Source organism: Salvia splendens, chromosome 19 (genome assembly GCF_004379255.2).
Source record: "Salvia splendens isolate huo1 chromosome 19, SspV2, whole genome shotgun sequence".
Taxonomy (NCBI): Eukaryota; Viridiplantae; Streptophyta; class Magnoliopsida; order Lamiales; family Lamiaceae; genus Salvia; species Salvia splendens.
Window position 1 is genome coordinate 23,436,313 of NC_056050.1, and position 23,670 is coordinate 23,459,982.

Below are 23,670 nucleotides of genomic sequence, written 5' to 3' on the forward strand. Positions count from 1 at the left end.
TTCTTGAATTGAATTCCTATTAGGAGCACTAACTCATGCTTCTCCTCCCATTATCACTATCAACAATCTCATCTATTTTTAATTCCAAACCACAACCACCAATCTCTCACAAAATATCTGCTACAATGCAGGCAAAGTATACCCGAGACGCAGCGAATCGTTCCGCACAGTAGAACCTGAGCTTTCGCAATAATGCATACCTCTCAACGATCTCCATCACCATCATCATCATATTGACGTTGTCTGCAGGTGGGAAGGATGTGATCCCAGTTTGCTGGAATCAGCCTATAGGGTGCCTGATTGATAATCTGATCAAGAGAAGGAAAGATGCTTCCTTTCACAAAACAACTGGGAAAAGCAGATAAAAAATTAAACAACAGAGAAGAGAACATTAGGAAGATAACCACTGTAAAAACATAAATGGACCATATCATGCTCCTTAGTGGAAATGAAGATAACATAGATTAAGGCACTTAATGGAAAGAGTTGGAAATTCTAAAAACTTGAAACAGCATAAAGCAATTCCCAAATTTACAGCAACCTAAACTCAGCCTAAAGAGATTGTTGCAAAGTAAGCCCAAAACTGAGAGATAATGTATAACTTCACAAATCAAGACACTCAGTTATGCTTTACTTATTTCTTGTTCATCGTCTGCGTAATCACCCAGAAACACAAACAAGGCCAAATACTTTGTCAGGTGGATAAGGTGACTAAAGCTCTCACTAATCACACCCCAATTTCAATCTAAATTAAGCATTGACATAGCATATATTAGCACTATCATACAATTTGGATGTTGCAATTGTCTCTGAAATGTAGACACAATTCAAAGCAAAGCTAGCATTCAGACACCAGAAACTTAAAAAATCTTCCAATGTATTCATTGCAAAACACATGAAGCATATGATCCCATGTCCTAAAATTTCAAGCACAAACATGAAGTAAACATAAACAGAATTTTATAACAAAGGGATATAGGCCGGAACAAAACTCATTCCCGATATCAATATGTTAAAAGATACAAACGAAAAATGGGGTATAACTATGACATGTAGTTCTATCTTTAATCTCATCCAAATCTTTTAACATCTCACACTATTTCCATTGCAACACTGATCTTTTTTCCCACGATTATGAGCAAGCTTCTTCGAGTAAGAAGAATTCCACTCCCCTCCATCCTGTGCATAATAATCCATTGGATAATCCACACCCTTTTGCATATTGCCATTTCCACAACAACCTTCATTCTGGCCACATTCTGAACTGTCACTACACTCTAATTTTCTCTCCCACCACCCAGGCAAATCCCTGAGTGCAATCTCAGCCTCAAAGGATGTCAACAACGGCTTCTTAAACGCATCGCCCCAATCAATAGACAGTCTGGGGCACGCAATCTGAACCCAAGCCTCCACTGCATCCCCGAACAGCTCAATCTTCCTAGGCGACAATTCGGATATCAAAACCACCATAAAATCCAATCCTTTATCCCTCATTTTCCCTTCCAACCTGTTCAACACAGCAGCATTCCCTTGCCTGCCTAACGTCCCCAATACAATACCCCATGTTTTCGCCCCCTTTGCTCTCTCTATCGCCTTTCTCCTATTCTCCTTCATCCCCACGTGATCGTACTCCTCCAAGAACAGCTTCCCCAAATAAGGATCATATCTAAACGCCTTAATATCAGGATTTGCAATCATAAACGCCTCCAAATGGAACCTTCCATCCGCCACAAATATAATCACACTATCCTTTCCCGCACAATCTTGTATCTTCACGCTTGGTGCAGTGCACCCGAGGACCTCTCCCGCAGAAAGGGGCTTCGATTGGGGAATCAAAACCCTAAACCCTAAATTCTCCAGCTCCGGCTTCACCAAGCGGATCGCATTGGAAAATTGAATAGTTCCAGCCATGACGAAATTACTGATCTGATCAGGGCTGAAATTGAAATTCAGCTCGTGGAGGAGCTTCCGCGTGTTGATTGCGATCTCGACGAAGATGTACAGCACGGGGACGGTGGTGGAATCGATGGGGACGAGGCAGCTGTGGCCGAAGTGGACGAGGAGGTGGACGTCGAGCGCGCGCGCGGAGAGGTCGTCGACGCAGCAGGCACCGTAGGTGACGTCGCCGAGGATGAAGCAATGGGTGACGGCGGCGAAGGTGGCGAGGATGTCGGAGATGACGAGCGAGTACATAAGGAGGCCTTCCGGGAACTGGAGAGCGACGCGGGTGGCGTTGGAGGAGCGCGCGCGCCAGATGATTTTGTGAATCTCGAAATTGTAGTTGGCTGGGAGGAGGGAGATGGCGGCGTTGAGCGCGGCGTCGTTGAGGAGGGAGTCGGGGATTTGGTTCTTCACGAAGCGCTTGGGCCGAGGTTTCGGGGGAGGCTGCTGCTGCTGCTGCTGCTGCAGCACTAACTCGTTGGAGGCGATTGGTTCAGCCATCGGCGGCCGGAGATTGGTTAGTGTGATGAGAAATACTACGCTGAAGTGCGTGTCGGCGAATTCCCGCTGAATCTGATGACAAAATTAGACTTGGATTTGGAGTTGGAGTTGGACTCTTAACCTCGGCCTTATACTAAGCTCATTAACCAAGGCCCAAGACGAATATTTGGGCTTACTTAATTTGAATAATGATAGTTAGACATAATTAATACTCCCTCGACGTATTTCTTTTTAGCATACTCCATTATGATTCATAAGATCATTATTTTATCATCTCAAGATTTTGTCTATTAAGTATTTAGGATTTATGGATTAGAATTTCGAAATTATGCGTCAGTTTAAAAATTATAAAATGTAACTTGAATTTTCATTTAACATTTTTAAAATGGTCTGATCTTGGAAAAATACAAAACTACTCAGAACGATGATATTATATCTGAGATACAACAGAATCCCGATAGCCGGTCAAAAATTGGCATGAAAAATTCTAATCTAGCAGCTAGTAAGTCAGGCTGGAGATAAAAGATAACTGTCACTGCCTTGATCTATAGTTAGGGGAGAGTGTAAAATAGCTAGAGATATTTCAACATACCACGACCTTCAACACTAAGCTTTGTAGCCTGTACCTGCTGCAGCTTTGTGTTCATCTGCGTGCGTAAACATTTAACAAATCAAGTTAACAATGTGAACAATCAAAGTCACCAGCATTAGCAATGAATCGGTTGCATACCACCAATATGAAGGACGAGAAGGAGCATAAAGAATGATATGATCGACAAGTTAACTCCAACATTCTTCAGTAGCCACGAAAAATCAGAAAGTAACTGTTGTCAAGATCAATGAATAACACTGCCTTGACTTCATGATGGTCGAGAGAGTGAGGGGAAAAAAGCTGATGCTACTACGAGAAAAATATTCCCACTTTGCAAGCCTCGGTGACTCCAAAACTGTGATTACCAGATATAATATAGAAGGCAAGATCGAAGTTATCAATTAAAGGCAGAGGAAAATATAAGCTTCTACATTTGGCATATAACCAGAGATATGCAAGCAATGAGTAGTACAGAAGTTCAATAATGTCATCTGCAGAGACATTGAACTGTAGTACTCTCAACATTAAAAAAAACAAATATATATGCATAATCATGGTTAGAAGTGAACATATAGGTTCAAACGATAAAAAATGACCAAGAAAGATTGGCACCAAATTGAAAAAATATCCGGATTTTGGTAAATCCAATTTTTTGGCTACTGTGGTGCAGAGTATTGACATGTCAAGAATGCAAAATATAAGTTTTCAGAGATGAACTTTTCTCAAACTGGGAAGGAGTACAAACCTTCGCACGATGCTGATCTTGTACCACTTGTTTAGCCCGAGCTCTCACTACATCTGGATCAACCTTGGACTGAGGACGGACCAAAAAATCCATCAACATTGCTTCTGGCCTAGAAGCATGCTGATTAGAAGATGAATGGGCAGATTTTAACCCCCTGCAAATTAAAAACAACAAACTTAGGTGGCACAGTCCATATATATGGTGACATAGGGTATATGGTTCAAGCTTTATAATGATGTCAAAAATTGAAAGATAAACATATCAACTTACTTGGGAGATTCTTTTGATAAATCAATGTCATAGTCTGCAGACGGCATTCCTGATCCTTTACTCATCACCCTATAAATATTTAACAAGGGCATTGGCTCAGGATTCAGATAGGATACAGCAGAATATTCATTGAAACAGTGGAATATACTTTTTGAGAGTAGGCCGCCTCATAACTCTTTCATCCTCAAAGTTCTTCATCTCCTCAAACCTTGTGCTCTAGTTGAAAATTAGACGGCTCTGAATGAATAAAAATACCAAAGTGATTAGAAAAACAATCATGACAAAAATATGAACATCACTCATCAAACTTCTTCTGTTCTACTATCAGCAGTGACTGTTTTAATCAATTAACCCCTCCCCCCCACCCAGGCACCACCCAAACAAAAACAGGGGGGAGAGAGAGAACTGAACAGGAAAACTGTATGAGAACTTAAAAAAAATATAATCAAGCTAAGAAAAAAAAGTAGCCACTGTACCCATTTGTGAACCAATTCTCTAGCAAGTTTTCGGTTGTCTGTAGTCTCCTCATCTGACTTCGACAAAAACATAATGACCTGCCCAAGTGTAACTCAGCCATCTAGTTAGTCTTCAATCACTATAGCAGAAAGTAAAACATGTGATACACGATCTTGCAAATTCCAACCTTTCCAATGCCACTTTTCTTTAATTGTTATCTTCAACCAAACTGATCCAAATTAATTGGAATCTGCAGAGCAAGCACAAATATTAGCCTGCTGAGTATCAGAAGCGTAAGAAATATAGAGTAGCCTATGCATACATCGAACAGAATCCTGAGAACTGCAGCACGGATGTTGATGTTTGGCAAACTCCCATCAGGTAGAGGCTCGAGCCAGTTCTTCAGGAGAGTCAAAACTCCATGATCCAGAAATTCTTGCTGGAGTTGTTTTCTACCCAAAAGTAACCCATGCAAGACAAATATAATAAAAGAAATTATAGACACAAACAGAAATTAAGACCAGCCAACTAACTTTGATAGGACATCTGTGAGAAGGGATAACTTCTTCAATTTGTTTATGGCAGGTTTTCCCTGCTGATTAAGTTCAGCATCTTCCTCGGCAACCACCTCCAGTTTCGCCATAACACTTTGAACGAGGAGAGCAACCTCGGCAGCACTTTTTTCAGTTTTCTTTCTTTTCTTGCCAATTTTGAAGAACTCATTTATTTCTGCATATTCTTCTCATTCTTCAGCCTGCATAATGGCATGCATGAAACAAAATTAATTATTTATTACAAATTCCACAAGAATTTAAAGAAAGAAGAAGAAACAAACACATGCATACAGGATTTCAACCAAAATATATAAGTTGAAGTTCCCTGCAAAATCAACAGAATGTTGGCTAAATTGTAAGTGGCAAGCGACTTGCTATAGAAAACTAGGAAAAAGCTCATCACAGAGTCTCCGATTTGATTCTTAGTGTCACGGATGGAGGAGAGAAACAAATAAAAAACTGTACACAATCTGGAGAGAAGATTTCAGTTAACGGACCACCTTCTTAGCAGGAGAAAAGGAATGTTAGTTTCTAAAACTCCTAAGGAGAATATATTTGAGATGAAGATTACAAAAACTAAATAAAAATTCCGTGAAAGAAAAGAAGATGAACAAACCTGGGGAGCACGACTTGGAGAGTTTTCATTGTCACTTCCATATCGATGAGCACCACTGTCATCAATGAAGTTATCAACATAGATGGTCCTAACGCCATCTTGATCCTCCTATAAAATACTCCCTCCGTCCCGCACTACTCGCACATTTCCTTTTGGGCACGGAGATTAAGGAATGAGTGATAGACAACGTCAACAATTACGGTTGTAGGTATAAATTGTTACTAAAAATGGAAAGAGTGCAAATAACTTGGGACGCCCAGAAAGGAAATAAGTGCAAGTAGTGCGGGACGGAGGAGTATGAGACATGAAATCAATCAACATGATTGCTCGATTGTAGAAAGTAGAAACAGATCAATCAAACACCCATTTGTTTATTGACTCACGGGTTCAGTTGCTTTTTACACCCATTGAAACCACATTCAATTGTTTGATTGTAGTTACTTTATAAATTAAGTTCATATACATAAAAAACACTAGTACTCCTCAAAGTAGCATTCCCATCCTAATTTGGGCTTCAAACAACTGTAGCATTCCCACTCTAAAACTGAAAGATATTTTCCACTTAAATAGTTCAGTCTCCCTAAATTTTGATTTCATCTTTAACCACATAGACACGGTGGAAGTACAAAATGAAATTAAATAAACAGAGGCAAATGCATGAGAGCCTAACTTCATTAGTCAAATAAGAAATTAATTCTAGAAAACAATTCCAACTTGGCAAAACAACGCAAACCTCAGAATCACCACCCGCGACTGTGTCCCACATCTCCCGATCAGCTTCCTCACCCCTCAGTCCTCCTACTCCATTCCTCCTAAGCTTAAAAGAACAATTCAAGAGTGAAAAATCCATGGCGAAATTTATAAACACTACGTGCTGAAAACCTCAATTGCACATAAAACCCTAGCTAAATAGGCATGCAATAATCAATGCACAAACTCATCAATTACAAATTACAACACCAGCTGCATTATTACCAAAAATGGAACTATACTTACGGGTTATTTTCGTAGATCATCTTCGATTCGGAAATCACATTTCCCACAGCAACTCGAGCGCATATACAAGAGCTACAGGCTGCCTGTGAATGCTCGTAACCGTTTTGCGGTTTCCTATGAAGATGTACGTCTTTAAATGCGCGTGTTTGGGGTGTATTTCACCAGAAGCAATGTTTTAAAAATCGGACCGGCAAGCGAACCGGCGACGTTACTGATTCACGGTTCAACCGATCGAGCCACCGGTCTAACCGTTTTACTGTTGCAAATATATATAAAAATATATTAAATTTAGTAAATGATTTACAATTAATAATATATCACAAAACATTAAACCTTATAGATAATTAGTGATGTATAAATATAAATAATATTAAAATTTAGTAAATATATTCATATATATATATATATTTAATATTAGTTAGTCTAGATAAAAAATTTAATATTTCATGTATTAAAATAGATAATGTTTATATTAATTTAAGAAAATTTATTTCATAAAATAATATATAATTAAATATGAATTAAGTACTTATTAATTAGTTTAGATAAGATTATTCATTAATGTCAATATCTAGGGTATATAAATTAAGTATGTAATATAAAAAATTTATTTATAGTAAATAATGAATCTTATATGGTACTAATAATAATATAGGTGGTAAGTAGAGCATCATTAAAATATAAAGGATGATAATTATATATTATAATTAATAATTATATTAAAGAATAATAAAATTAAAATGAATTATTAGTTTTTGTAGATAAAATTAATGGTTAATGTATAAAAATATTTAATGTTCAAATTGTTGAATGAGCCCATGTGGTGGAATGGTAGAGGTCTTCTTAACTAGAAGAGAACTCATAAGTTCAACCTCTGCCAACAACAAATTTTAAAAATTTTTTAAAAAACAATAGAAAACCGGTTCGTGGTCCAACCGGTCGAACCGGCCGGTCCGATCCGGTTTTTACAACATTGACCAGAAGTTTTCGGTAAAATCTGGAAAATCAAATAATCTCGACTGATGGAAAAAAAAAAAAATCTCGACTGATGGTAGAAATCAACGGGGTGAAGCAAATGAAGTAAACGAACATTTGCCTCTTCAGTCTTCACGGAAATATACGGCAAAATAAGAACATAAAAAAAACTGAAAAAATAAAAATTAAAAGGTTTGAAAAATTAAAAGGTTATCTGCTAGCAAGGTCAAAATCGTAATTATACAACTTATATTGGACTAATTATTTTATAGTTTCTTTTTTTTTTTTTTTTTTTTTTTAATTATTTTATAGTTTCATCTACCAAGACTTGAGCTATGGAAAATATCTATACTCCCGTCCTCCTAAAAATAATTTAATCCCTCCATCTTATTAAAGATGATCCACTTTTTTTAGTTTGTCCTAATCAAGATGATACTATATTACTAAAAATAAAAACATCTTTCTCTCTACTTTATTTATTCTCTTAATTTATTCTCTCCACTTCACGCATAATATAAAATTGCATAAATTCTCGTACCGCCCAAGGAATGGGTCATCTTTGTGGTAGTTTTTTTCCTGACTCAGATTTTAAGAAGTTGCTCTCTCCGTACCTTAAATTTTGTCACATTTTTCCATTTCACATTTCACTTTTTATTATTTTTTAGTATACCCCATTATCCACTAACTCATTTTCACTTATATTTTATTATAAAACTAATTTATAAAAATAAGATTCATTTTCCACTAACTTTTTCAATTCACTTTCCATTATATTTCTTAAAACCCATTTCCGGTTAAAGTGTGCTCATAATTTAAGGAACGGATGGAGCATTTAATTTTATTGAAAAAAGTATTGAAAAAAGTTTGTGGAATATTAGTTCTGCTTTTACATACTCTCCATGTCCCATAAAAATATGGACATGATATCGTATGAAATTAAGATAAAATTAATAAAGTAAGAGAGATATGAGTAAAAGAGATTATGAGAATGGTAGTTAAAGTAGTGTCAGTGAATAGTAGGACCTCATTATAAGTTGTAAATAACTTTAAGTGGAGACTAATAAATCAGAATAACTTTCATAAATATAAATGCTCACATATTTATGTAGAAAGTGCATATTTTTATGAGAATGAGTATTTGTTTTGTAACATAAGTAAAAGTGAGTTAATTGAATATGAAGTCTACTAGTTAATAATAGAAAAAAAAATTCTATGTACGCTGTCTCTAAAAAGAATAGTCACGGCAGTCTCTAAATTATAGAGATCGATAATCAATTCATAAACTTGATTTTGAGATTTATCAACTTGAGTATCAATTTTGAGATCATTTTAATAATATTAATTATTCCTCATCTAATTTTAATAAAAACCGATGAAAGTCATAATTGAACACAAGCAAGTTGCAAATTGCATTAGTTGAATACAAAAACTCGAATGGTTAGATAAAAGATTTTTTTTAAAAAATTTCTTCCATTGCTGGACTACGAGGCCGGTAAGGCCCAATTATAAAAACGGGCCATCCGAGTCGGACCCTAATCCATATCGGAGCGACCCAAGAGCTCATTACCTCAATGTGGCGACATTTTTACGGTAGTACGTGACTTCATCTCAGCCGTTAAACAGTCCACGATTTGGATCCAATCATCAACCCTTAAATCCACGGTGGACACCACATCGGCGCTCTCTCCTCCCTCTATCTGCTAATCATCGGGACAACGACACAGGTCAGCAATGTCGACGATCTCACTAACCAAGCCCTAATTTTCTCTCTCTTCATTCCCCCAATTTGGGTTCTTATTGTTTGCAGCTGAATTTCGGAAAATTGCCTGAATTTTGGTTTCTTTTCTGGTGCCCCTTCCTCTTCGTAGGAGACACGTCTCTTTAATTGCAAAATTATTCGAATTCCTGTTCCAGCCGTTGTGTAGCTGAGTTGACTCACTGGTCGTATTAACCGAGTTTCGGCTCCTTGTCTATTAGTGGTATAGTAATTGTCTTGGAGTTATTGCAACCTTGAATCCTTGTCTTTGACAAGCTATGTAGTTATTTGAGTTGGATTCAATCTCTTATCTTTAAGCTATATATATCCTTGGTTTGTTTCGTTTTTCCGACGATCTTCTGGAGTGTGATTTATTATAGTTTTATGCGGATAATTGTAAATTTAAACTTTTTATTAGCTCAATTGGATTCAGGGAATGTCAATTTAGTTTAAGGGTGTATTAGCATGAGGCTTAATATATTGGCAGGTGAATGCTATATGCCTAAAAAACATTCGAGTGCCTGATATCTTAATCTAAGATGGCCTGCATGTGCTTCAAGAGCTTGCTAGTTTAATGTAAAAAGTCATTGGCTTTGTGCAATTGAATCCATGCCCATCAAAATTAGTAGTACTTCGTTTGTTTTTTCCCAACAAGTAAATAATTTGTGTATGGTATTTCTGTGACAGAATGATTTGAACTGCAAAACTAGAAGAAAGTTCAGTTTGAATCATGAGTGGCAGCGATGTGGATAAAACTCCCAAAGAAGGGAAAGAACTAAAGGAGCCAAAAACCCCTTCTTCTCAGGTTGGACGTGAACCTTTGTATTGATATATAGTACAATTTTGTTGGTATTTTGTACATTAGAATAAAATTTTTATATGTTCTTTTGGAATTTTCAGGAACAAACTTCCTCTGCATCTGGTGCAGTTCCTGCCGATTGGTCTGGGTTTCAGGTTAACATTTTCTGAGAGATACTCACTTGGTCATCCTTTGTTGATATCAACATAGTAACATGTTTATGATTGTTGTTTTTCTGCAGACATATTCTCCTTTGCCTCCACATGGGTTCTTAGCATCGAGTCCGCAGGCGCACCCCTACATGTGGGGAGTTCAGGTATGAAACTTTTGCAATATGGAAAATTTGATAATCTTTCATTGCCAAGACTTATTGGTGTTATGTTCCCTTATCTTGTTAGATAGAATTGACTTTGCCTAGATTTTATTGCTGTTCACTACTTGGCCCTTTGTAAACATAGTTTGTTTCTTAGTTGCATGCTTACTCTGGTCTTTGCAGCAATTCATTCCACCGTATGGTACTCCACCACATCCATATGTTGCCATGTATCCCCATGGGGGCATATATGCCCATCCGACTATGGCTCCGGTACAGCATCTTTTTCTTTTTTCTCAATCACATGTAACAACCATGCTGTCTAGAGATACTCATAACCCTCTCATTTGTGTTTGAACATTTTAGGGATCTTATCCTTTTAGTCCTTTTGCTATGCCTTCTCCTAATGGTATTGCTGAAGCCTCAGTGAGTCATCTTGTTTCTTCTCTCTCTCTCTCTTGTTATTTAGTTCGTTCTTCTAAGTTGTCCAAGTCAGAAAGTTATTAAATAAACTGATAAGAAATGTTTTCCAAATGTATCTAGTGCAATGTTCCAGGAAACATGGAGGTAGATGGAAAGTCATCTGAGGGAAAGGGAAAACTGCCCATCAAAAGATCCAAGGGAAGTTTGGGCAGTTTAAATATGATCACAGGGAAGAACGACGAACCTGGAAAAACATCAGGTGCCACAGAAAATGGTGCGGACCCTAAAAGGTATTGATAATATGAGGAACTATTATGTGATGATGCACCGGTACTGAATTAGTTATATTATGTTCTGGAAAACTGCAATCTATCGGCCATCTGTTACTTTAGTTATCACAAAAATTTCATTTATATGGCAGACATTTTTATTCCTTTTTTTTGTTGTTTTTACTTATTTGGTGGCATCAAGGTTCTTTTTAGTTGGTTGTCTTTCTCATTTCTCATATTATGTCTGATCTCCCACATTTTTAGGACATACAATTATTTATTGTCTTTATGATGCGTCTTTGTCATCTCAATGAACTTTGCTGATAAAATGTGCAGTGCTGGAACTGCAAGTGAAGGTTCTAGTGAAGGAAGTGACGAAAATTCTCAAAATGTAAGTTTCGTAGCAACAGTTGTCACTAATTTCATGCAATGTCGGGAATGTGCGCTATTTGTTTTAGAGAAAGATACCAAAAAATAGGTTGATCAGAAAAAAACTAATTTTCATTTGAAGTTTTAAACTTTGTCTGCCTTTGCCTGTCATGTTGTACTTAAGATATTTTAAGCTAAAACACACGGCTTCTTGAAATTGATATCTCTGTTCAAATTATCATATTTGCATGGTTTTTTAAAAAAGCTTTCCAGTTATCAGATCACTCTTATTTTTCATCCTGTTACTTAATTAATTTTTGGATACCTATTGCAGGAATCTCAAGAAAAGTCTAGTGGCAGGCCAGATTCTGGTGTGTTTTTAAGGAGTTCTACTCTTTCTCTGCAAACTCAATTTTACTTAAGCTTTTCTCTTTGACCCTTCTGTTATCTTGCTACAGCTGAACCACCTCAGAGTAGGGGTGCACCTAATAATTCTCAAAATGGTGCATCTCATGCAATGCCAAATCAAGCTATGGCTATGGTGCCGATTCCAGCACCGGCAGTGGGTGCTGTTAGTGGTGTTCCAGGTCCCACTACCAACTTAAATATTGGAATGGATTACTGGGGTGGTGCCCAATCATGTGCTATGCCTGGAATGCGAGGAAAGGTCCATGCTGCTCCAGTCGCTGGAGGAATTCCCGCTACAGCCTCAAGAGATAACGTGCAGTCACAACTTTGGATTCAGGTTTCCCTTTCTTCATATTTTTGTTAAACATTGTATTTCTTGTTGTTGAAAAGGAATTACACTTGTTCGTTCTCATAGAAACTAAGATAAGTTTAAAGTTAAGTCTACACTTTGATGGATTCTTTCAGTTTCCTGAATGAGAATGAGCAAAAAGTTTGTGCAATGAACTTTTGCATATCATTGCAGTTAATTAGATTGTAGGTTTAACATAAAATTGACCTAATAAATTGCAGATACTTTTTCAGGCTACTCATAATATTTTCATCTCTAAACCTGTGAAAGCATGGGTGAATATAGGATGTTGGGCTTGATTATAACAAATTCAGACATTTGATTGAATTACCACTTACAATTTGACAATTTTGAGTTGAGTATATATTTTCAGTGTCATCAAGTGAATTACTCAGTCATACGGTTTTGGTCTTGCATACTTGCAACTTGTGATTTGTGCAACTTGTAATCTGCAGTTTCATACTAGTTGTTTCACAATGTGATTGATACATTGTATACCGTGACACCATCTAATTGCTATATGTTTTATAGATTTAAATTTAATCTTTAATAATCTTCTAAACTTGCTACTTACTATTTTTCTTGGGAAAAATGAGGTTTTGCTTCAATGTGGTCATGTTTTTTTAGTTTATTTATTAATGTTACCCAAGACTTTGACTATGTATATGCCTATTGAATGTCCAGGATGAAAGGGAGCTTAAAAGACAGAGAAGAAAGCAGTCAAACCGGGAATCTGCTCGTAGATCCAGATTGCGGAAGCAGGTCACTCTCAACTCCCTCCTTTTTTTGTGTTGGAATAATAATTCAAATTTTTAAAGCTGTTTTTGGTTTCTTCCCATTGAATAGGCGGAATGCGATGAACTGGCCCAGCGTGCTGAAAAGTTGAAAGGGGAAAATGCTGCTCTTAGGGCTAAAATGGCACGTATGGAGAGCGAGTATGAGCAACTTGTTGCTCAGAATGCATCTTTAAAGGTATTTTCAGTTTTTAATCAATTGTTCATAGAATGTTTTGTTCCAACATTCATTGTATAACTGTTTTCGGCACTTTTGAAGTTCCGAACTGGCAAAATGCTATGAGCTATATCAGTTTCTCTTTCAATAGTATGCCAAGTATTTTGTTCTGCATGTTTGTGCTTTTCCGAAGATTTTATTTTCTGATGGGAGTGATAATATTGGGTTAACAGGAGAGACTTGGCGAAGTTAGTGGCGAGGATGATCCTAGGTGCAGTAGGGGCGAGCAACGGGCTAGCAACAACGATGCTCAGTAATATCTGGCCCGTGTTAGCTTGATCTAACTTTCCATGACAGGGAAGCTGATATTTACGTAGTATGTAGCTAATATTCGTCAACGCTGACCTTCTTAGTTTCGACACCATCCGACGTTCTCGGTGTGACCAGTGTTTTATGGCCAGGGAAGACAGGTGGTGCATAGAGCTGAGCTCTCTTATATATGCATGCTTTACCCCCCAATTCTGTCAAAAGGGGTATTCCTATTAATTTGTATGTTCCTCACAATGGTTGGATGGGAAAAAGGTAATTTGGAGAGAATAATCTTCCTAGTATTGCATATGGATCATTCTTTTCATCTTCTTTCTTACATTATATTGTAAACATTCTCATCTTTAGCTTATATCAATACTATCATTTGCCTATGTATCAAACATGAATTTTGTCGAATAGAACAAAGAGAGTTCCTACTATAAGAGTGGAGGTTAAGGTGGTGTTGATAGGCATCCTCCCACTATCCCTCCTCAAAAACATAGCACCATAAATGGGGAAGCTATTCAACACTCCAAAACCAGCAATGAACATCTGGATGAAGAAAGCATTGAACGCTCCATCCTCAAACACACGGACGGCTCCGGCAAGAAAAGCAACAAGATTCAAGGTGACAAGTGAGGCTAAAGGAAGAAACATGGGTGATGCAACACCAAACTCAAAGATCCCATTATCATATCTCTGGCTCTGCTCATCCTCCATCACTTTGCTAGTCACATTGAACCCATGCGTCTCCATGCCCAAACACTTGCTTATGTATTCCACCATTCCGAAACCGAAAGCCGAAGGTGCCCTCATCAGCCACATCCTCTGGTCGCTCCACCATCTCCGGAACGTGCCACGTGTTGATATGAAATCGAAACAATCTTGGCCGTACGATCCGAGGAAAAAAAATGCATATAGCAAGAACCAAGGCTCTGAAACCTAAACACACATAAACATCAAATGTATGAGATCATGTAATGCAATTAGTTGAAGTGTGATGCAATTAGTTGATTCAAAATTTGACTCTCTTCTTCACTTGAAATGTATTCATCACTCACTTTACCTTTTGCAACCACACTTTCCACCTTCATCTTCATGCTCTCATACATCATCTATCACAATTTCATACTTCAAGTGTTATTCATTCACAATTTTACTCCAACATGAAATTATTCGATGAGCTATCAAGTGCATCACTTCAAAAAAAACACATGCGAATTTCTGACGGATTCATATCAATCGCTGATTACCAACGGATTTCTTACGGATGCATCATGCAAAAACTAGAGAAAAATCATTTGGATTATACTAAATCAATCAAGTTCTTTGTTACTAGACTCTGTATTTTAACTTTTAAGATGAATACATATCACTTGAGCTGTTAAAGTTAATGCGCCGATTAAAAATCAAATGGTGATGATTTTCAAGATCTGGCTGAAAATCGACAAGGCCTTATTTTGGCCTATTTCAGGCAAACAAATAAAAAAGTCTAAGGAATGCGAATGAAAGTTGGATTGAAAAAAGTTAGTTAAATGTGATTTCTATTTTTACAAATTAGTAGCTTATAATAAAATATAAGTGTCATATTTTTATGAAGTATGTGATCCACTAATTACAAATTAAAAAAATATATATATTATACTTTAAATCGTGGATGTCCTAAAATGACAAAATGTGAAATTATTTTATAGACGGATGATGTATAGCATATCATTTAATTTGGGCTCTCTTAAAACTTTCCTTTCAGTATAAACTAACATGGTTACACCATTAGTAAGATAGATAGTACTCCACAATATATCTAAACATGGCAAAATATGAAACACATATACTAGCATAGAGAATTCAATGACTTGAGTGGTTACTAAAATTAAATTGATACTAGCCACCAACACTACTTCAATTACGAGATAATAGTTCTCAATCCATCGATAGATTCGGTATTAACCAATCGCAAACACAAAACTACCATCACTTCCATATGTGCACGAGCGGAGCGGTTAAGTTAGTTAACATTATGTCTCCAACTTTCAGCGTTTTTTAAAAATTATTTATAATTTAGAAAAAGTTTGATTTATGTACCGTCGTATAGAATGCGTCAACCATCTCACCTTGATTTCGAGGGTCTTGGCCGTCAGATCATAAGTGGAGCTAAAATACGCATGTGGACATCTCTCTATTACTTTATTCTCTCTACAAAACGGCAGCCAAAGCCTCCCAAACCTAGCCGCCTCCATGAAGGCAAACATGGTCAGCTCGGATCCCCCGTCGTCCGTCACGTACACCGACAACTTCTCAGCCTGGTAGTCGTACGCCATCACCGACAACGCCGTGTTGATGACGTCGGTTGGGGGTTCCTTGTAGGGATCCGCCGTGCATATTAATATGTCCACGCCCGGGAAATCCCTCCGGTCCAGCGCCTTTTCAAGGTGTTCGGGGTGCTCGTGTCGGTGGACCGGGTTCATGCGGAAGGCCTGCGATGTGGACCACATGAAGGTTAGAATAAGGTCGGAGATTAGGAGGGAGAGGGAGATGAGGAGTGAGATTGGGGAGGTGGAATGGAGGAGTTTGAGGGAGTGGTGGTAGAGGAGGGAGGATAGGGAGGCGGTGTAGGCTGCTGCGAATAGGCGGTTGAAGTGGCGCCGCGGCAGCGGGGTCGAGAGAGTGGAGTGGCGGCGGCGGAAGGCCGGTTGTGGTGGCGCTCTTCATTTTTGTCGCCTCCCGAATTATTGTTTTTTTGGAGGATTGATATTTGTCTTCATTTATAGGAGTATAACTTATTCCATCCGCGATGTCTATAAAAAATAATTTCTTTTTTTATCCGTCCGCCAATAAATATCTCGTTTCACTTTTACTCTACATTCCACTCATATTTTATTGTAAATATATAAAAGTAAGTCTCACATTCCACTAACTTCTCTATTCACTTTATTACATAAAATCAAACAATTTTTTAAAACTCATACTGGTCAAATATGAGACATTTAAACATAGACGGAGGGAGTAGAAAACCGTGTAAAATCGCCAACGGATATATAGACAGATCATCAAACGGGTTTGGCGCGAATTAGATTTGACAATTATTGTCTTTTGCTCCATTAATTTTAACTTAATTGTATAGTACAGTATCCATTAATTTCTTTTTTTTCTGTCAGTGTGGCTCAAGAATGGTTAAAATTTTAAATATCTATTTTCGTTAATTACTTAGTAAAGAATATGCGGTTTCAAATTTGCACATTTAGAAATTAACACACAATTGAAATAAGCTTTTTATGGAGCAGTTGTAAAGTTATTAAATTAGCTCAATTTGTTTACGGTTTCCTTTTATTACCAAACATGGACCTTTTCATACCCCTTTATGTTCAGAACGTATAAAATTTACCTTCCTATTATATTATTGTTTAAATTAAGCTAATCAGGACTTTCTTAATCATGTTTTTGATAATTGATATCAAGTTCTGTCACGGCTCTGCGTACATCGGTAATTCGGTATACATAATTGATAATAGTATATTAAACTAATAATAGTATCCTAAATTAGACTAACTTAGAAAAAAGTGTCTCCATTGATTTATTAGTTCAAACCAAAAGGATACGAATCTTTAGGATACAACTACAATTATTAGAGACAAACATAGACGACCATGTAATTAACTCTTGAGTCATTCACTTTGACCATAAGCTTAATAGTTAATCCCCTCTACTAACTAAAAATTTCATTAATCTCTCAACCCATAACTGCAAATTAAATAAAAATATGAGACCTCATTTCATGATCAGAATAAGTTTGTAAGAATATAATCATTGCAAGAATATATAAATATGACTTTGGAATCATGAATTCATGAATCTCCAAAGATGGAATTCCAACTTATCTCGAGTCTTGAGAGTTGGGTAGAAAACGATAGATCACTACCACTACCATAAATACATCGGAAAGTGTGAAATGCTACGACGTCGTATTTCAATGGCTGCAAAGAAAACTCAATTATTGTACACAGCATATTCTACGTGTTAAAAATCTAGTATATACCTTGTCAATATGGTTGATTAGTCAAGCTATATTGGATATGTGATGGATGAATTATTAATTAATTAAGAAAAGTTCATTTGAGATTTACTTTTTATATTTTCTGATTTAACCGTCGAAATTATTCTTGCATCCTATCTACATATAGTAGTGGTGGTTTGAAACCACATACTCCATGATTTTTCAAGACACATTTACCACTAGACTAAACATAGACTTTATATTTAAATCAAATTTTTTTTACATAAAGCAACAAAAACTCTCTTTTAAGTGTTAAATCATTGTCTCACATCGAAATCATAAAGAAACTTGGAGTTGAAAATCTATCTATAAAACAACCATTTATCTCATATCAAAGTCACAATAAAAGTTGGAGTTGAAAACATATCTATAATAGGTTTATTCAAGCAATGCAATACTTGTTCATCTAGTGTGAAGGATTATATTCTACAAAATATAATCTTTCACTAATTCATAGATTCGTCTTTTAGTATGAATCGTTGTGAAATTATATTTTTTTAAATAAAAATTAATTTTTTATAATTAAAAATTAAAAAAAACACGTCGATTGTCCTCGTCCGCGCTTGTCTGTGGCCCCGTAGTGGGCAGACGAGGCACCAGACGAGAGTCGGGTGACGCGTCATCCGTGCCCAAAAGTTCGGGCGTGGCGATCGTCCACGTGCTCGCCTGTCGACTTGCAGTGGTCGGACGAGTGCGAACGAGGGTTCGTCCGGACAATTTTTGCACTAATATGGATGCTCTTAATAGTACTTTTGTAATAAAAGATTACTTAACAAGTGTTCTTTAAATGTGTCTTTCATTATTCAAGACATAATTTCAGTTATGCATTTATATCACTTTCTTGCTGTTTTTTCGATGTGTATCATTTGTTGTGACTACAACCAGGCCATTAACTCTGTCGATTAGTGACTACACTGCATAGAATTTTTGTGTCAAAGGTTTGTCATACGTAACTCAAGTTTGAAACTTCAGCATTAATTCTGTGGTGGATGTTGAAATATTCTAAACCCTATGTCAATATGTTTGATCGACAAACGTAGGATGTAGGCAAAATATATGGTGACTAGATTGTAGGGACCCCAAATTTGGTGGTTCAATTTCGAGGACATCAATTAGACAAATTGATAGACTACATTCCAAAGTTCAATATCTTCCTTAGTGCCAATACTATGGTAAACAAAATTACCATTTCAAGTACTTACAGACACTTCTCCTTTTGATTTCTCTATCTCATTTTTTAGAAAAATAAAGATTTATCTATCAAAAAAATAATTTGTTGTCCAGCATAAACTGTCTTGATAAATAATCCGATTCCAAATTTAAATTTTTTGGTAAAATAGGAAAAGGTAATCATAATCTTGAAGAAAATAGTAGTACAACCTTATTTGATGTGGCTGTGATCCTCTCTCTCATCACTTGCCACTTTCCATTCCAGTAGAGGTCAATTCTTGCCATTAATATCATCGAAAGCTATGGTCAATGGATATATCGTAGACTAAAGGCATATTTTGCTTCTGAACCTATTGTGATTTTTTTTATTTTGGTCTAAAACATTATCTTTTGAATTATTCGATCCCTCACAAATAAAAATAGATTACATTTGGTCCATTTTGGACAGTTCCGTTAAAAATTTGACGGCAATTCAAAAATTGGCGGAAATATGTCGGCTTCCGACTCAAATCGTGGCTGCGGAAACACCGGAAGGCGTCGTCGTCGCTAATTTTGCCATAGATTAAATTGATCGGATACACCCCTGATTGCAGCACCTGCAATTACCTATTTCTGACTCTTTCGAAAATCGGTCAATTCGTCGTCTCGCCTCCTCTCCCTCTCCCTCGACCCCTCCATCGACCACCTTGCCCTCGCCCTCGCCGTCGTCCAGGCACCCTCCGCTACGCCTGCCTCCCCCCGCTGCAGTTCCACCTCCTCCTTTCAAATCGTGGCTGCAGCAACACCGAAAGGCGTCTACAAGGGATTGATTGCTGAGTTGAGCGAGGCGATGAAGGTGGACGCCGTGGCGGAGGTGGTGAGGGAGATGATGTAAGGAGGGGGTGAGGCTGAGGGATGAGACGGTGACGATGGTGGGTGAGGCTGAGGGATGATGGAAGGTGGACGTCGTGGCGGAGGTGTCACGCCCGCATTTCTAAGGATAGAAAATACGGTTGATCGCGACTAGGGGAGGATTAAAGAAGTGGGGAAGAAAGGGGAAAAACATACACATTTGACCAAAAATTTAATAACTGAATTAAATTTGAAAACGTCATAATATTATCCTAATAATAATGTCAACTCTAAGGAAATAACGAATGGACAGAAAACTATTTTTTTTAGCGAGTTCGACTCTGCATGAATAACCAATTCTAAAGAAAATGACTCTTGGCGGAAGCGTTCAAGACACGGAAAATGCCGAGTATGAAGACACGACAAATCCAACAATTATTAATCATGACTAAACAATCCATGAACTCTGCTCAACATCCTCCACGCCCATCAACGCTCAATCTGCACATTAAGAAAAACAATATGCAGGGCTGAGTACTTGATGCACTCAGTGGACACATGCCAAAACATAGTTTGTCAAGCCATAATCAAGTGACATTGGGGGTTTTAATTAAAAGAACCCAAGTACACTAAAAAGCATTTCACATAAAAGTCGGTTGCGCAACCATTTTCCATCCACATCCACCATCACCATATCTGAACATACATGACAAAGAACGTGGCCACGAACCAAGTCACTAGACCGGCCAACTCCAAAGAGATAGCACACGATCTACAGGGTGTACACTAGTCCGAGCAGGGTTTGCGGCCCTACTGGGACCCGAATTCGATTAAACATACATGGCATAGCCACTTCAGATAGGTTCATTCAAAATACAAAACATGGCAAGACAAACATTTTCACCTCCTTTTCACATCAAAATATATTTAGGACATAGTCCTTATTTAAAAAGAAAGCTCACCTCAACAGCTTAACTCCCCAAACACTTCCTGTTCCAACCGCAACAACGTGCACAAGTTCACCCTTTTTGAAATAATATAATATGCGACAATCAGACTTTGCAAAATATATTAATTTAAACCATGCATGCATCCTTAGTGTGTGCTCAATTTATTCTCCTGTCATTTCTTAGAAACTATATTCTCGTATTTTATGGCTCAAAACATCACTTAAGTAATCTGTTAACAAAACTAAATTTATCCCATAACTAAGCAAAGTATAAATATTCCCAACTAGCTCATAACAAAATAATGGCCGAACAAAATTATTAAAATTTCCCAACACTTAACTTAAGAAAACGATACTATCTTAAAATACTCTAGCTCCTCCGTAATCTTAATAGACAAAAGTAATAACTAAATAAAAGAATTTAAATATATATATACTCCCTGACTAACCCACGTATACTCCCTTCACAAACATGTGTACACACTTATTATTATATTTATAATCACATATTGGCATAAAGGAAAAAAAAAAAGAAAAGAAAATAGAAATGAAAGGAAACGAAAATGCTGTAACCTAATATTACTGCCAAATAACTACACGTATACATTCACTATCTTCTCTTCAAGTTAAAAGCCTATAATAAAACAACCACTCTCTCTTTCTCTGCCTCCATTCACCACTGTTACTGTACTACTATCTCTCTCTAAATTCTTCAAGCTGTTCCAGCAGCCATCGCCCAAGGCTGCCAAAAATTCACTGCCGTCGCTACCTCTCCGTCGCCACCGCTGTCCGCCCGGTCAGGCGGTCAGCCCCTCCGTCGGAGCGCCGCTAGTCCCAACGGTAAGCTCTCGCTCTCCCCTTTCCCCATTCTATTATTATTCAAGCTTTCCTATGATTTCTAATTATTCGATTTCAAATATTAATGGGCAGAAAAGGATTTCCAAGAACTAGAGATTAAAAGAATGAGAGGATAATTTCTAATGGCCTTAAAGATCGAGACTTTATCAAGCACAAAACATTCTGCAGATTCAAAAAAATTCAATTTGTGTACTACTATGAATGTTTGAATGTTAGTGTGCAGGGGATTTCCAAAATTAGGGACTCTACCTTTGGAATGAAGAGAATAAATTGGGATTGCAAGGAGAATTTGGATTCACAGTCCGCTCGATTCCTCCTTTTCACTGTGACAAAACAAAATGGTGCTATGGATTTAATGACTAGAGAGTGGTTTACGGTGAGTTAAAGTGGAAGATTATACCTTGTTGGAAGGGACGAAAACTGCACTGGAGATTTTGAAACGGCTGATAAAAGATGCAGTTGTGGGGAGAGATATATAATGTAGAGATTAGATTTGTTTGTTGGAGAGAATTTTGTGGGTGGAGATATTGATGGGAAAAAAACGTGGGTTTAGAAGAAGGGATTTATGTTGGCCGTAGGAATTCAATAGAAATTATAATAAATGGCTATATTAAAAGTGACCCAATTTAATAAGGATAAATGGGCTAAAAGAAAGTAAATAGACAAAAGTGATAGGCCCAAAAATATATAAATTTTAGTACATTGATTAAATTGTGGTGTTTTATTATTTTAGTACTTTGGTGTTATTACAAGTACATTGTAAACGAACACCCAAAATTTCCCATCGACGACTCTCACGTCAATCTCGTCGACAACTTACACCACACAATTAACCAACAATAATTCAAGCATTCACTATTTCCATTCACAACCAATCTAAACAAACACGGTATTTTATTCAAGGTCTATCACTCGCTCGTTCTTAAATTAAAATTCGTAGTTTAAAAGATAGAAAAAAACGGGTATTACAGGAGGTGGTGAGGGAGGTTCGGGTTTAGGGTTTCCGTCAAATTTTTTACGGAACCTTCCAAAATGGACCAAATGTGACTCGTTTTTATTTGTGATGGGCCGAATAATTCAAAAGATAATGTTTTGGACCAAAATAAAAAAATCGCAATATGTTAAGGACCAAAATGAGCCTTTAGTCTATATATTACAGTACTTATTTGACATTTTGCAAGACTAGCAAACCCCACTTGGTACAAGCTTCATTTAATATTATATACTCGCTCGGTTCCCTTATAGTTGAGTCATTTTTTTCATTTTGGGAAGTTTCCTCATAGTTGAGTTATTTCCATGTATAGTACTCCCTTCGTCCCAACTAAGTTGAATCGTATTTCTTTTTGGGACGTCCCAACAAAGTTGAGTCATTTCCCTTTTTGAAAAAAACAAAATATTCAATAAGTCTTACTTTATTTCATTATCCAATTTACTCTCTCTTCATCTCTCCTACTTTTTTCTCTTTCCTAAGTATTTTATTTTACTTTCATTTAATCTATTCGACATAATTTCTTAATCTTCGTGCCCAAAAATTTTGGATCAACTTAGTTGAAATAAAGGGAGTAACATTTTTCTCTTTCTTACTTTACTTTCCCTTACTTTATTCTCTCTACTTTATTCACTTTTTATTTTATTCTCTCTACTTTTTCCCCTCTCTTACTTTTTTATCTATTTATTTAACACACACAACATCCCTTCTTAAACTCCGTGCCGAAAAGTTTCACTTCAACTAGCAGGAACGGAGGGAGTACATGTAATTTCACTAGAGGAAGGCCAACATCATTAGAGTGTCCATAATAGGGATGCCCCGGCGGCCGCCGACTCCGCGGCGGCGCCGCAGGTCCCTATAGTGGAGGACAGAGGCGCCGGGGCGGGGAGGGGCGGACAGCCCTCCGCCGAGTAGACAGCATGGACGGGGCGGGGGGTATGAGCCGCGGCGGGTTATAGCGGGGCCCGTCGCCGCGGCGCCGACCGATTTTTTATTTTTATTTTTAAATTTTCAGTTTTTTTTGCCTATAAATAAAACTCATTATACGGTGTCCGGCACAAGTTTGGTACGAAGATGATGTCGCGAATATCATGTATGCATGTATCATATTGCACAATATGGTAATTGAAGATGAAAGATTTGCTGCAGAGCGCTGAGCATCGGAAGATGGTGCTAGTTCAAGTCACGATGTTGCCTCCGCGCCGATACAGATGGGTGTACCCCGTAG

At 37.2% G+C, this 23,670-nt stretch overlaps 3 protein-coding genes, 1 long non-coding RNA gene and 1 pseudogene across 9 annotated transcripts; 1 reads left to right on the top strand and 4 right to left on the bottom strand.

The window, feature by feature from the left end:
* Positions 1-943: 943 nt before the first annotated feature.
* On the bottom strand, positions 944-6,806 carry LOC121780297 (2-(3-amino-3-carboxypropyl)histidine synthase subunit 1-like). Of its 4 annotated transcripts, none has more exons than XM_042177851.1 (13): positions 6,672-6,806; positions 6,409-6,487; positions 5,676-5,824; positions 5,039-5,259; positions 4,828-4,957; positions 4,693-4,755; positions 4,526-4,603; positions 4,198-4,286; positions 4,050-4,118; positions 3,780-3,933; positions 3,173-3,389; positions 3,035-3,089; positions 944-2,514 (listed from the first exon to the last, which is right to left on the bottom strand). In XM_042177851.1, the coding sequence occupies exon 13, from the start codon at positions 2,440-2,442 to the stop codon at positions 1,084-1,086; it is 1,359 nt and encodes a 452-aa protein (XP_042033785.1). In that variant the 5' UTR covers positions 2,443-2,514; positions 3,035-3,089; positions 3,173-3,389; positions 3,780-3,933; positions 4,050-4,118; positions 4,198-4,286; positions 4,526-4,603; positions 4,693-4,755; positions 4,828-4,957; positions 5,039-5,259; positions 5,676-5,824; positions 6,409-6,487; positions 6,672-6,806; the 3' UTR covers positions 944-1,083. The 4 variants fall into 4 exon arrangements, with proteins under 4 accessions (XP_042033785.1, XP_042033786.1, XP_042033783.1 ...); XM_042177852.1 differs by adding an exon at positions 5,351-5,384 and having other exon boundaries at positions 4,828-5,259; XM_042177849.1 differs by having other exon boundaries at positions 4,828-5,259.
* On the bottom strand, positions 3,015-5,148 carry LOC121779196 (protein IWS1 homolog 1-like). The gene is made up of 7 exons (XM_042176519.1): positions 5,039-5,148; positions 4,828-4,957; positions 4,526-4,603; positions 4,198-4,265; positions 4,050-4,118; positions 3,780-3,933; positions 3,015-3,089 (listed from the first exon to the last, which is right to left on the bottom strand). The coding sequence occupies exons 1-7, from the start codon at positions 5,146-5,148 to the stop codon at positions 3,015-3,017; spliced, it is 684 nt and encodes a 227-aa protein (XP_042032453.1).
* A 2,441-nt stretch (positions 6,807-9,247) lies between the features above and the next one.
* LOC121780298 (bZIP transcription factor 16-like) lies at positions 9,248-13,993 on the top strand. 3 transcript variants are annotated; one of them, XM_042177854.1, is made up of 14 exons: positions 9,323-9,370; positions 9,515-9,625; positions 10,090-10,207; positions 10,303-10,356; positions 10,443-10,517; positions 10,698-10,787; positions 10,881-10,940; positions 11,058-11,227; positions 11,543-11,597; positions 11,910-11,946; positions 12,034-12,320; positions 13,017-13,094; positions 13,179-13,304; positions 13,517-13,993. In XM_042177854.1, the coding sequence occupies exons 3-14, from the start codon at positions 10,133-10,135 to the stop codon at positions 13,598-13,600; spliced, it is 1,191 nt and encodes a 396-aa protein (XP_042033788.1). In that variant the 5' UTR covers positions 9,323-9,370; positions 9,515-9,625; positions 10,090-10,132; the 3' UTR covers positions 13,601-13,993. The 3 variants fall into 3 exon arrangements, with proteins under 3 accessions (XP_042033790.1, XP_042033788.1, XP_042033789.1); XM_042177855.1 differs by having other exon boundaries at positions 9,338-9,370; positions 9,454-9,625; XM_042177856.1 differs by lacking the exon at positions 9,515-9,625 and having other exon boundaries at positions 9,248-9,370.
* On the bottom strand, positions 13,886-16,319 carry LOC121780299 (annotated as a pseudogene).
* Positions 16,320-19,723: 3,404 nt separating this feature from the next.
* Positions 19,724-22,162, bottom strand: LOC121778848. The gene is made up of 4 exons (XR_006045739.1): positions 21,855-22,162; positions 21,704-21,777; positions 20,610-20,671; positions 19,724-20,148 (listed from the first exon to the last, which is right to left on the bottom strand). It is a non-coding gene; the product is annotated as an uncharacterized LOC121778848 (long non-coding RNA).
* Positions 22,163-23,670: the final 1,508 nt, after the last annotated feature.